The 15,052-nt window shown below is 34.6% G+C and overlaps 1 protein-coding gene across 5 annotated transcripts in view; it reads left to right on the top strand.

Moving 5' to 3' along the window:
• Positions 1-10,176, top strand: part of GFRAL (GDNF family receptor alpha like) — an 83,211-nt gene extending 73,035 nt beyond the window's left edge. For all 5 annotated transcript variants that reach the window (XM_074039033.1, XM_005552696.4, XM_074039035.1 and 2 more), the window contains 3 exons: positions 6,013-6,108; positions 6,208-6,280; positions 8,629-10,176. In XM_074039033.1, coding sequence (XP_073895134.1) covers positions 6,013-6,108; positions 6,208-6,280; positions 8,629-8,692 — 233 coding nt within the window. In that variant the 3' untranslated portion in view covers positions 8,693-10,176. The remainder of the gene's footprint in view (positions 1-6,012; positions 6,109-6,207; positions 6,281-8,628) is intronic.
• Positions 10,177-15,052: the final 4,876 nt, after the last annotated feature.

The following is a 15,052-nucleotide window of genomic DNA, read 5'->3' as shown; positions in this document are numbered from 1 at the left end:
ACAAACTTCCATGACACAAGTTTACCTGTGTAACAAACTTACACATGTACCCTTGAACTTAAAAATTTAAAAAAAATAGAATAACACAACATAAAATAAATAACTGAAAAAGAAAAATGAAAAGAAAAATTTGTTTGGCTCCCAGAAATACAGATGAAGAGAAATTGTGGTACCTAGCATTTGTATATATGTGTGTCTAGTAGAGGTAAGGATAATAAATCAGTACTTACATTTATCAACATATAATATTTTCAATGTGGTGTTCTCTTGCCTTCCATTGACTAAGCAAAAATAAAGATCCTCAATGAACATCTTATACCTGCACAAATTTTACAAATCCTTGCCATTTAATCAAATATATTCATGTTTTCCAATTTGTTTTCTTGGATTATAAAATATATCCCCTGGAGAAAGTAAATTTAGGTAATGTGTGCCACTATATTATGTTAAAAACACTGAAAAATACTTGCAACAAAAATGCGTATATTATGTCTAACCCATAATTTTCTAGTCATTTGTGTATGGGATCTTTTGTTTGCCTAACCCATAAAAGTATTCTGCAGAACTGGTGTTTTATGGAACATAATTTTAAAAACTCTGTCTCTTCTAAAAAAATATTGAATTTACTGTGTCCTCTTGAAAATAGAAAATGACAAAGGGTTCTACTCTAGTAAAATGGCCTGGGAAAATGTTTCCCAGAAGGTGGTCTTTAGGCAGACACCTGAAGAAAGAGAAGAAGTCTGTTCTAGGAAGAGGCAATAGCAAGGGTTAAGTGCTCCAGCAGTAAAAAAAAATGTTTAATGTGTTTGGTAAACTAAAAGGAAGTAATAGAAAGAGGAAGGAAGGAAAGGAGGCAAGGAGGGAGGAAAGAAGCCTCGTGGTGGCTGGAATGAAATGGGCAAAGCGAAGATTTAATATACCAAAGAGGCTCCTAGGGTTTAGATCATGTGGGACTTTCTAGACATGGTAGATGCTTTAGATTTTCATTTAAGTTCAGTGAGAGGCTATTTAAAAATTTGAAGTAGGGGAAATAAATGATTTCATTTGGATGTTTAATAGATAACCTTGATTGCTTTCACTGGAGTCAGGCAGAAGTGAAAACAGGAAAAAAGTTGAGATTATTGGGGGTATTTATTGAAGCACCTATGCTGGGATATCATGATCACTTTAGCTAGTTCAGTGGAGTTTGCAGTGAGGAAGAATAAAGATACCCATTTATGTAAAATCAAGAAGACAAACTGGCTAATGGGATACACAATTGAAAGAAGGGAAAAAATCTAGGATAATTGTCAGATTACCTGAATGATGTGGATGGGCTATACCATGTACTGAGATGAGAAACACTGTGAGAGAAGTTAGTATAGTAAGAGGAAACCTAAATTTAATTTAGAACTTGTTAAATTTGAGATGGTTATCAGATATGCAAGCAAAAATATCAAGAAGGTAGCTCAATATGAATCTGTAGTTTACTTAAAATCATTGGAAAATTGAGACCACTCAGTGAGATTATTAGGTTTCTTCTTACTAAAGGGGAGGGGCAGGACTGAATCATATTAAAGGGAAGGGCCGGGACTGAACTCCAGCCTTTAGAAGTTGAAGACAGCAGAAGAAGCCAATGAAGAAGAATATTTGAAATGACCAAGTAGGCCTTAGCTGATCTTGAAATAATTTCAGTGGAATAGTGAAGCAAAAACCTGTTTGGAAAGGTTGTAAAGTGAAATGGGTTGAGGAACAGAGACAATTATCAAGACAACGATTTCAAGACATTAGGCTACTGAAGGATAGTCACAAAAAGTGGAAGGTAGATGTCATATTGACAGTTTAATGCAGTAGTGTGGGGTCTTTTCAAGATGACTTGAAGATGTACTAATGAGAAAGGAAGGAAAATTAGAGGTAACAAAATGGTTCCTGAACCGTAAGCTTTTAAGTGGTCTTTGGGGACTGACAGCAAAGACATCAAATCTGGTGTATTTTCACACCACACTCAACAATACTGAAAAAGTACACGTGGATCACTTTTTTAAAAATCTCCACTGTGTGTTAATAGTAAATGCTCACTAAATACTTTTGAAGAAAGACAGGAATGAGAGAAGGAGGGGAAGGAGGAAAGGAAGAAAAATGAGAAAAAGAACCAAAAAGAAATCCCATATTTTATCCTTTCTTTCCCTTCTATTCTCATTACAATTGTGCATTCTTTCTGATGGAGGTTCCCCATTTCAAAACTCAGTAATTTATAAAACTTTCTGTATTATCTCATCATTCCAAATGACTATGAACACTCTCCAAAAGATACGTCTTTCTTTTATTTTTTCCTAACTCTCCCCTGTTGTTTTCAATCAGCCTATGGAGAAAAAAATATATATATATAAAAAAGCCAGCTAGGTAAAATTTTACACATTTTCCAAAGGGTAGCCATTAGTGAATTATTCAATGTCAAATGAAGACATCAAAACTTTTCTGGACAATCAATGGTGCTGTCACTTATGTATTTTTTCATTGAAAACATTCCATAAATTGAAAACCTCCAAATATGAAATATAAAGTTTTGAAATTTATAAATTATAGTACAAACTATTTTTATTCTTTCATTTGTCGTATTTATTACAAATTCACCTAGTGCTTGTGTAATATAATTCAAGGTAAAAATTACTGTTCAATTTTGTGAACTTATTTTTTTCCCATGAAACTCATTCTGGATACAGGCATTTTTTTCCCCAAAGCTGACTCTTCTAAATTATATTTTAATTAAAATGAAATGAAGGTTTATAAGTTTGCAGTTTGTGATATGTTTAATCTCTATTTCAAATTATATCTTAAGTATTCTGACATTTATTTCTAAGTCATTGCTTCGTCTCTGATCAACCATAACTTTTACCATGCATTTACTGTTTCATATGAATTATACAAGCAGAGTTTCAGTCCCCATGAATTCTCAACTACTGTTGCACAAGGATTTTGGGGGAAAAAAAGAAATAATGATGCTCACCTCTCCATAGCTCATTTGGGGAGAATACTTTCTAAATTTGTTCCTAATGCAAGATTGAAATTAATCTTGATTTCCCATCAAATGCACAGAGATTTTACAATATAGTTCATAATCGTGTTTAATTTCTCCAGGGTACAAATTAAGATAAACAAGTCACTGACCGTGTTTATCTATAAATAGAGCAGATGGTGTGGGACTGAGGTTAGTTATCAACTTTGCTGACTTTAATTTCATGGTTATAAAACGCTATAAACCTCACTGTTTATAAAAGGCAGGGAAGGAACTCCAGTGGGCTTCAGTAGCCAAGAAACCCTCAGTAACATTAATCTCTCTAACTGATATTCGGTATCCTCCTAGGGTGCAATATTTAAGATTGTGGAGTGATTGCTAGTCGCATTTAAATTTTCACTGGGATAATTAGCTATCATTTCTGTCATTGATCTATTATAACGTTGTTAATGAGTTCCATGTGAGAGGAGTTTAGTAAATGAGATGATTCTAAACTCTGCCAGGTGAGTGTTTAACAATTACTTAAGGCAGTTACATATCTAAAAAAAGCCTTTTTTGTTTCAAAATAATACCTTTTTTCTTTTGCAAAGGTGAACTGTAACACCCAACTAGACTAAGTGTACTTAGGGATAGAATTTCATAAGGAAAAACCATAGCATCATTTATATAATTAATCATCTAAGGTATATTGTATATATTTAGACCATGAATATAGCTACAACTTTTATTTAAAAGGCCATATAACTTAAAAAGAAGTAAAACTCTTGATTCTTCATATTCTGAATTGATTTAAATACACAATTTTATTGTGATCATTTATTTTACTAAAAGTCTATATGATCAATGTGATTACAATTAATTTTTTTCAAGGACCCCTTATTAAAAAATTAAAATTAAATTAAAATTTCTCAATTTTCCCCTTTCAACTTTATAGTGAATAAAAAAGTTATTTTACAATCACAAAGTAAAAAATAATTCACAATTTCTACCTCTATTACTTTTACATTTTTAAGTGGTTTATTTTTCATTCTAACAAGGGGGAGGCTTTTTTTCTTTTTCTAGAGTCAGAGTCTTGCTTTTTCACCCAGGCTGGAGTGTAGTGGCTTGATCACAACTACTGCAATCTGGAACTCCCGGACTCAAGTGATCCTCACACCTCAGCCTCCAGAGAATTTAGACTACAGGTGTGCACCACCATGCCCAGCTAATCTTTAAAGTTTTTAGAGATGGGGTCTTGCTATGGTGGCCAGGCTGGTTTCAAACTCCTGGGCTCAAGTGATCTTCCCACCTTAGCCTTCCAAAGTGCTGGTTTTACAGTCATCAGCCACACTGGAGGCTTCTTAAATAGATGATAATCCAATATGCAAGTTGGAGGCTTAAACTGTTTTTAAAAATGCCTTAACTGTGTTTGAGTTCAGACCCCCTGAGAATGAGTTTTCTAATGACAAAATTCTCAGTTACTTTTCTAGTCCTGTATTGGGCTGCTTCTTTGTGACCCACTGTGGGAGGTTTATTACTGGTCTGAAACTCCAATGTATCAGTCTATTGATTATTGTTAACACAGTGCTCAAATCTTGGCTCCCAATAAGCTGTCTTCTGAACAGCAGCAGCCCTGGGTGGAGAGAGAACTGAGTGGAACATTTGGTCATAAAGTCATGTACCTCATGAGGACATTCTGGTCAACGACAGACAGACTATACATCAGTGGTCCCATAAAATTATAATGCTGTATTTTTTATAGTATCGTTTCTATGTTTAGATGTTTAAATGCACAAATATTTACCACTGTGTTAAACTTGCCTAAAGTATTTAGTACAATAGCATACACTGTGCGTGGTTGTAGCCTAAAAGCAAAGGCTATGTTATATAACCTAGGCATGTGGTAGGCTATACCTTGGTGTAAGTACACTCTATGATGTTCACACAAGCACGAAATCAACTAAGCCTGCATTTTTCAGCATATATCCCCATCATTAAGCAATGCTTGACTGTAGATTTTCTTATCTCCCTTCCTGCTCAGAGCTTGTTGTCACTAGTTTTCATCAGATATAATATCCCACTGTTTGATACTTCCATTTTTGTAAACAACTGTCTACTCATAGTGTCAGGTCTCAAAAATGCAATGAAACATCTATGACAGAAGACAGCAAAACCTCTCTAAAGTGAAAGCTTTATCTCATTTTTCTTACTGCCTCAAAACCAACTTTTACCTTCTTTACATAAATTGGTTACTAAACTATTGGTATGTTTGACATCCATATTTGTCTCTAATTAAGGAAAACTAGGAGTGATTGCACTTTAAAGTTATTGATAAAAATCACCTAAAAGAGATCTATCAGTTAATTTTAACAATTGTATCTTTCTGTCGTTAAAGTAGAATAGCCAGAGAAAAGACCGTTCTCACAGGAACAGATTTGTTTTTATGACCTGGCCACTCTAAAGCATGATTTCTGGAGTTGTGAGGCTATTGGAAACTGATGGGAATGTATTTCTCAGAAACATGACCAAGAAGACTAGCGCCTCAGAATGGCCAGGAATAGCTCTGAAGGGAGGCAAATATAGCTAACAGGAGAAACTGAAGGTTTAGCTAACGGAGAGAAAAAGAGACAGAACAAGGGAATTAAGCAAAACTAGGTATTCCAGTATCTGAGTGCAGGGGTACATTAAAACAATCACTTTTGTAAAGAAAGGATCTTTTTCAATATCCCAAAGGATGGCCTAAAGTTGCTATCTTTTATTTTTCTTGTCTGTATATAAGATTTATGTTATAAAATGTAATCATTGTACTAATCTTGGTTTGAAAAAAATAAAAGCTTATATAGGGAAATTATCTGATTAAAAGGGGAAAAACAGGATGTTAAAATTTAAGAAAATTGTTTTATTCAAATCTATCAGATTAAAATAATGTAATAGAAATAAATTGCTGCCTTATAAGATAAAGCAAATTGTAATCCATAAAATTAAAATAAAGTATGATATGTAACTACTTTAATCTCATTTTTGTGATTTTCTTTCAGATTATCCAACCCTGTCTAATGTCAAAAGCATGGCATTGTATACAAGAAAACATACAAACAAAATCACTTTAACTGGATTTCAGTCCCCCTTCAATGGTCAGTTAAAAATCAATCCTCTATAATATTTATATTATTTATTTCCTCTAAAAATCCAGTGGCTATCTTTTCTTAACCTTTTTTTTTTTTTCTTCCTAGGAGAAGTAATCTATGCTGCCATGTGCATGACAGTCACCTGTGGAATCCTTCTCTTGGTTATGGTCAAGCTTAGGTAACTGAATATAAGTCAGAAGGAAAGGTCTGAAAGGGAGTCACTTAGCTGTGTTAAAGTATGTTGCACAATGGCTGAGCTTACAAAGAGCCTGAGAATGAAAGCTTCTCTGTTAAGACATACTAAATCAAGTTTTATGTGGCATAGGTCCATGGAAACGTTACTTTCAGTCTTCCTACGTAAGGGAAATGTGATCATAGGAGATTTTTTATGTTGCATTTTATAAGCACATGTGCATTGTATGTTCCTTCCAATTAAACTCTTATCAATCTCTCCCCTTGGCTTCCCCTACCAAATCCAAATTGAACTTTGCTGCATTCATTATTCAAATCATTTTCATGATTGATAGGCTCACATAACTGACCTATTGTTTACTGCATGCAGTTTATGTTTACCTAAAGATGTATTATTCACTCTGATTTTTATATGCTAATACATTTTACTCATTTTTAATAGGCAATTATTGAAAAAGACGTTTAATAAAGCCTCAGAGTGCCCCTAGAAAGACATTACCATTGCCTGACATTAATTTATTCTCCAAATCTTGGCTGCTTTTATTGCTGGAATGTAGTAATGCTCCAGCAGGCATGTGAGACATTGAGATGAGATATACATCAACCTCTAGATTTCTAAATGTCTAGTGTTTAAAATTTTTCCACTTATTTAGCATCTACAACTATACATAAAATAGTGTAGACTTACCTTTAATTTTAAAAAAAGTTCATATTTAAACATCAATCATGTTCATTTGCTTATTCCTTATACATATGGGTACATGTCTGTGAAATTTGAGTAGCATAAATATTAATGAAGAAATATACATAAGTGTGTATACAGCCATATATACATGTAAGTACATACACAAACTATGTTTATCAGTAAGATTGGGCCTTTAGAGGAACAGAAGTATTCACTGGAGATTTACCTCATAACATTTGACACCTAGAAAGATTAATTCAGTCAACCATACAATGCATGTAAACATATCTTGCTCCTCCAGAGATCTCAGACTTCAAAAGGCCTTGACAATTAGGCAAATAAAAGACTGGCATGAGAAGGTGTTTGGTGATACCAAGAGGTCAGGTACATATGGACATTCTAATTTATTGATTTTTAAACGCAATGCCAGGTAAACAAAATGTATCCACTGTTTGGACCCAACCCCTCTAAGCATTTAATTTGATGTTAACTAAAACCAGTACCAAACACACTGCTTTTCTCCAAGGCCGTAAAAGTTATATTTGTATGAGAAGATATTCCATGGGTTCTAACATTTGATTTGAAGGACAAATAATTAGAGTCCATTGCTAAGAGGGATAAATAGCATTTGGAATTTATTAAGGTTTACTTGATTTGGTTTTAAGTACTTGAGAACACTGTTTAGTTACTGTTCTTGCCTAGATATTCCATGACAAACATTGTTACCAAAAAATATGGACAGTTTTCTGGCCCAGCAAAAACATCTTTAATGGTTCTCAATCTTCACTTCTTAACTACACACAGAATGTATAAGATTTACACCTGTTCCATGATCTCATTGGTTTTTAGATATTACTGTTGTGCTACAGGTATAAGGTATAGACTACTCGTAATCCCTATGTATTCGCTGTAACTGCATATTTTTTCTCACCTGCACAGAAGGCATATCGCTTTTTTGGATGGCAGTGGGGGTGTTATTATTATGGACAAATATTTTGAATTTATTCTAATGTGTATTTTAAAGCAAGTTATTCATACTATTAAATATATTTGTATTTAGTTACACATTATTTTCATATAATTTAAAATTTATCATAATGTATAATCTGAAAACCCCAAGCCCAGGATAAAAGAGACAAAATTAGAAGCAATTATAAAAAGAACAAACTGAAACAAAAGCATCATTGGCAACAAAACCTGTGTTGCCCCACACCTGGAGATAAATAATGCTCCCTAAAGAAAGAATGGTTGCTGTTTCAGACATTGTTCACTCACCTGATGGTCAGGCCTAACCCACGTGAATACCTGTCTTCTGTAAAGAATAAGGTAGTTGCATTTGTTTCATGTTATGCTATATTCAAACAGCCCTGAGCCTTCAAAGAAGTTTGCAGAGAAACAATTAAAAATTTAAATATTTGTGAAAAGAAAGGACTTTTTAAAAAATGATTACTTGGACATCATAGTTAAAGGTGTGATGCTCCCTAGAAAGACAATACGATATTTTACTGTTGGGACTTTACATTCTGGAACTTGATTAATTTTTTCCTCCAGGGTGCAGACTCCAGCAAAAATGCAAACACACAGCACATTTGTGAAATCCTTAAAATGGCATGTTGTTAACTTTTACTTTTACTTTTACTTTTATACAGAACTTCCAGAATATCAAGTAAAGCAAGAGATCCTTCACTGAGCCAAGTACCTGGAGAACTCTGATTCATTAGGAGTCATGGACCCATAACAATCACTCCCCTTCCCTTCCCTTCCCTTCCCCTCCCGTCCCTTCCCTTCCCTTCCCTTCCCTTCCCTTCCCTTCCCTTCCCTTCCCTTCCCTTCCCTTCCCTTCCCTTCCCTTCCCTTCCCCTCCCCTGCCTTCCCCTCCCCTCTCCTCCCCTCCCTTTTTCTTTTTCATCTTTTTCTTTTTCTTTTTTTTTTTTCTTTTTCGAGGTGAAGTTTTGCTCTTGTTGCCCAGGCTGGAGAGCAATGGCTCAATCTTTGCTCACTGCAACCTCCGCCTCCCAGATTCAAGCGATTTTCCTGCCTCATCCTCCTGAGTAGCTGGGATTATAGGCACCCACCACCATGCCCAGCTAATTTTTTGTATTTTTAGTAGAGATGGGGTTTCGCCAAATTGGCCAGGATGGTCTCAAACTTCTGACCTCAGGTGATCCACCTGCCTCAGCCTCCCAAAGTGCTGAGATTACAGGCGTGAGCAACCACGTCGAGCCAACAATCACTTTCTTTAAAGCAAATCCTACAGCTGGTCAACACACTATTCCATCTGTCATCGAGAAAGAAAATGTTAAAATAGACTGAAAAATATTGCTTTAAGTATAATAATATGGCATGATGATGTTATTTTTTTCTTAATACTCAAGAAAAAATATACAGTGGTATATTTTACAACACTGGAATAGAAATAAAGTTTCCCTTTAAGGCAAAAAATGTTATCCCAAGTCACATTTTGCAGAATTTGCTTTATGATGAATATAAACCCATATAATATTAATTATTTGCATCATAATATGACATAGCAGGTTTTCTGATCAATTACTTAAGTTCTCATTAACTTTCCGAGAAAAAAGTTAATACATATATCCAGTGTCTGTGTTATTTGTATATTTTCAACCATTTTGAAATCAGTCACTAACGTATTAGCATTGACTTTAAGTTCCTATATATATTTGATTAAATGAAATCCTTAAAAAAGTTGGAAGTGACATTCTCAGTTTGAATTTTGTAATTTGAATACCACTGAATTTTACTTTTTCACCTTGATATCTTCATTTTACTCCCATAAAATGTAAAACAACTACACTGGCTTAAAAAGTCAATATGCGCTTCAATAATGATAGATTCTTGTGAATTAAATCTTTCTAGGCTAATTAGGAGGAACTTCTGCAATAATAAAGTAACATCATAATTGTTACTTTTTATAATGTTCCTATACTGTGACTTTTGGCCTGGTTTGACATCAGAGTATAATTGTGATTAGAAAATTGTAGAAAATACGTTTATTAGTTAGAATTTTAATACATATTTGCTTTTCAACTGCCTGCAATTATACTAGCACTTATTACTCAGAATAACCATGAGGTTGTATTATCTTTAGTGGAACAGAAGCACAAATATTCAATAACCTGAGGATATCATACTAACCATGGCATATTTACAATTAAAATTCAAATATTTTCTGCTCATTTGGTCTCATTTCTATTGCTATTCACTACACTTCAGATTAAACTGTCTACATTAAATTAAATTTGAAGTTAACATTTGGCTATGTTTACTCAAAATAATTGAGAAGCCATCGTTTATCTTTTAGAACAGAGAAGAATAAATCGATAAGTTACAGATTTTTCTCAAGGAGTTCTATATATTCCAGTGGCTAATGCAGAGTATTAACGTGAAGAGAATGCAGGGATTTCCTTCTCCAAATCACTGACATTTAATTTAGGCTTGGTAATGTCTGGGAAAATGCAAACTGTTCTCTGGAAAACTGAGAAAAGAAGTCAAGTTGCTTCTAGAAACATGCTTGTGTTGAGCAGAGAAGGGGAGAACAGAGTGTAAAATGGATGGCTTCCCTAAGAAACAGAATTTTGTCTCTTAGGACAGCAGGAATAAGTAGGCAAAACCACAGAAGGGGGAATCAGCATGAAGCATTTAGGGAACACTAAATAGTCACCTGTCTCTGGAGCAGAGAGTCCAAATTGAGAAAGTGTAGGACATACAGCTAGTAAACATCAGGACTAAGACACTGAGATACTAGGCTAAGGAGACACTATAAACGTGGAGTGTGGGCCTCTTAGGATGTGGTCCCCATCTTCATTGTCTTCTTTTATTCTTCAGTCCTCTGGGAATCCTTTCCTAACATTTCCTTTCCTGTAGGTCAAGGATTCTTGTTCAGTGCTTCCCAGCACCTGGTCCTCCCCCATCTTAGACTACTACACTTCACTGACGCAGCTTCATTTATTATTTTTGCTTAGCAAGTTGTAAGCACCCTGATTGAGTCTGTTGGCTCATCTTTGTTTTCTATTCCTTAGCACATAGTGTATGCTCAATAAATAAGTGTTTAGTGACAGAATTGCTTCATTTGGAATCCTGCAAAGTGCTGCAAAATAATTTTAAGGAGATTTTTGAATAAAAAAAGTTATGCTAGCAGACATAGAAATGGTGAACTATAAAGGACTAAAACGGATGCTGAAGAGGCGCTTTAAAGTGTACTAAAATAGCTGATAAATATTGGAAGCCTGCACTAATTTATTCATTCAATACTTGCTTATCAAGCATATATTATGTATCAGCCACTGTACTAGGAACTGGAGATACAATCCTGAGGACAGTGTTCCAGTAAATTTGAAAAACAAAGTAAACAAGGTAATTTTTGAAAGTGATAGATGCCATAAAGAAGTGAACAGGCTGGAGTGATGGTAGAGTGATGTGAAGAGAAAAGTTAGCAATGATGTGAGAGAATGGAAGGCACTTCATAAATCTCACAATTCAGAATCAATGGAAACTTGGAGTCAGATATTTGTATGAGTTGAGATTGTAAGGATCATGGTAGGAATGAGTGTTGAGTATATTCTGATTTGTGCCATTAGGTAAACCCTGTTGCCCATACAATTGGAACTTGGAATGGGAAAGGGGAATATGCTAGTTATTTTAGGGTCTGTTCCAATCTTCCTCCACCTGTCATACACCCCTAGGAGGCTGACATTTATGCAACATAGGCCCCTTTGTCCTCTGGCTTCCATTTGGTTCAGTCAATAGTGAGATATGGTAGAAAATGGGGGAGAAATTCTCCTGGACTCCTCGCCGAGATGTCCCCACAGGCTGGCTGTTTCCTTCAAGTGTTTTTATCAGTGTGGCCGTTTCTACACACATCTCTCCCGGATGGCAATAAACCTTTCCAGGCCTTCTCCCTGCAGGCTTAGTGGTGTTGACAGCTCAGTTATTGCCATACCTGAGTTACTGGACTATGCCTTGAGGTTTTTCAACTACCTACACCTGTATAAAGAATATCTAAATCAAGCATTCTTAAGAGCCAACCAATTTCAGATAACTTGCAGTTTGTTCTAATTGGAGTATGCCATCTACTTCCTGTTGGTTCCCTGACTGACACTGGTAAATATTTCAAGTTTAGATCAATTGACTTCCTAACAGTGACATATCCATGTGAAATCACCTAATAGTCAACTGGAAAATATGATTCTGGCACTGGTAAGTGGGATCAAGCTAGAACCATTAAATTTCAAGGTGTCCAGTATCTTCCTTACATCTCTCTCATCCTAGATGAGAAAGCAAGTTTACCCTTGTGATTTCTGCGGGGGGGAAGTGATGTAGGAAAGGACAGCCAGATCACCAGGTGGCACAGATCACAGACCTCCCTGCAGAATAATTTGACCACTGATGAAATTCCTTCCAGAGCTGTCTCTTTCCTAATAAGCTTTTGCACCCCTAGCTGCTTCTGCATATTTACCCACAGCCTCTTTCCCTTCACAGAATCCTTTCCATAAAACCCACAGGTGTTCCTGGGACCCGAGAGTCAGCAGATCAGTACCAGCTGAAATTCCGCAAGGTGAGTCAGAAAGGTCTGTCTGGAAAGAGCTTTAGGGCAGTAGGAAAACAGGGACTTTGTGATTACTCCAAAGCTGAGGCTTGCGTCTGTTCCTACTTTTGAATTCCCTGTGAGAGTCCTGAGAAACAGATCTTGAGGTTATCAAAACATGCATCCCTTTTCATTGCCATGTACAGTGAAATGAATACAAATGACTTGAGTGAATAGAATATTTTTTTTATTTTTTAGAATAAAAATGTTCTAAATTTTTCAGGTTGTGAGCTAAACAAATGCAACAATCAAATCTGAGTGACTAATGGTCAAACGATGGCACCACTGCTTTAAAGGCAGTGCCAGGTTGGCATGTACCCTGTGTGAACCAACACTGCAATTTTTACGTATCCGTTTGCTTGCTTTGTTCTTTCACAACTTGTTTCCCCTCAGAACTCTGAGATGAATACCATCTGGGCTGCAATGATTTACTGCACTTGAGTTTCTCAAGTTGTTCCCAAAGTGCCTTTTTGAGGCTTCAATGTCTATTCAGACCACACTGATTGCACTCCAAAATTTAGGGTAGTAGAATTGGTGTTTCCAAAACCTCAGACAAGTCAATTGCAATAAATGTATCTTTAATAAGAGTTTCCATAACACGGTTGTTTATAATCTTGGTTCTACTAAGAAGGAAACATGCCTTTAAAACACAGTGGTTTAAAATTTTATTTTGGCAATATTGTCAGATTTAAATATAGATAACAGAGTCATAAAACTTCATAAAACTATAGAGCTTCTCCATCTAGTGCATATAATTACGTTAATGTTTCTATGAATTATATAACTATCTTGGGTATAATGGACTACTTAATATTTGCATATAATTTTAAAATTACACCAGTGGCAATAGAGACATAATTAGGTAAAATATTTTCTAAATATTTTATGTCTAGATAAAAACAATTATAAAACAGACATCTTTCAGGTAAAATTTTCATTTGTAAACCCAGTTTGCTTTGGATATATGTATATAGTACATATTAAGCACAGTTTTTGATTCACAGCTTAGTGCTTTTTAATGTAAAACTTACATGTTTTATTTTCTATGGTTATACATGCTTAAAAGAAGTTAAGGAGAACATATTCTCCTGGTTACCCAAAAGCTGTCTATTACTTTCCATAAAATAATATTGGAAGACAGAATAATTCTATATATTTATTTAGGGTGGCAATGAAACAAAATTACGTTAAAATATTTTTGAGATTTCACTTGATTTTTCTAATGTAAGTTACATTGCTGGTTTTGCAGAAGTTTATTTTTATAAGGTCAATATAATTAAATGCTTAATTTCATGTGTTACATTCTTTTAATACTTGGAAACAAATGCAACTTTTACTCTTCTGTCTGAAAATTCTAATTTAGTGAATATTGAAGATAATATGCCTCTTAAGAGTAGCAGAAGGTATTAAAAAGGAAATGTAAACATAAGAAAAGGAGTAGTCATAAATTCAAAGGTGGAACACATATCTACAAACATCACAGACTCATTACAATATAATTATTTTAATCAATGGGATTACAGAAAATAGTAAAAGCAACTAAACTATGTAAGATTATTCTACATGTTTTACATACATTATGTAGTTTAATCCTGACACAAACTCTCTGCCAATTGTCGATTTACAGAATTAAAATAAAAAACAAAAACCCTGGTAATTAAAGAAGTTAAGCAGTTTCCCAAGCTTCAGAGCAGAAAAGTGGTAACTGAGCACAGATATATCAGATTTCTGAATCTTCCATCTTAATATTCTAAGCTTTATCACCAGTCATCGCCAGCTGTAATTATGTGATTTCTTATACTTTAAAAAAGGACCAGGAAATACCTATTTTCAATAGTCTTCTCTAAAGTATTAACTTGCATGTCTGAATCACATGTATGAGTTGGAATACTTTTACCTGTAATTAAAAATCTTAATAAAAAATACATAATTCCTATAACATAAATTCCAGACCAAAGCATCTGTAGGGTTGGTGAACTTAATGGCTCAATGATATCTTCAAGGACTTGAATTTTTCTTTTCTGCCATGCTTACAGTTGCTGAGTGGATGGTACAGTTCAGGATTTATTTGAAGATATAGAAACATAGGAATTCAAATTAATTGACTTAGTCTAGTCAGAATTGACCCTGAATTACCTAGGAGAAGGGTGGCCTTCCAAACAAAATCTATTAGCAAGGATGAACAGGAGAGGGCTTTTGGGTAGGCAGCCAATAGTTTATGTTACCAAAGTCTAGATTAACTTCATCAATTAGATACAAAGTAAAATGGCTTCAAACAAATAAATCAGATTAGTTGGGTTTAAGTTCTACTTTTCATTTTGTTATTTGGAACTAAATAGTCCACACCTAAGACAGAGTTTCTCTATGTTGACATCTATGGAAGAGTTCAAGTTCTACCAATTCAGAATTTTCTATTTACTAATGAATAAAATTTGTCTATTAGGAAAAAAAAAGTTGATTGTTTTGTA

The sequence above is a fragment of the Macaca fascicularis genome, chromosome 4, assembly GCF_037993035.2.
Source record: "Macaca fascicularis isolate 582-1 chromosome 4, T2T-MFA8v1.1".
Classification (NCBI taxonomy): Eukaryota; Metazoa; Chordata; class Mammalia; order Primates; family Cercopithecidae; genus Macaca; species Macaca fascicularis.
This window is presented reverse-complemented; position numbering and strand designations above follow the sequence as displayed.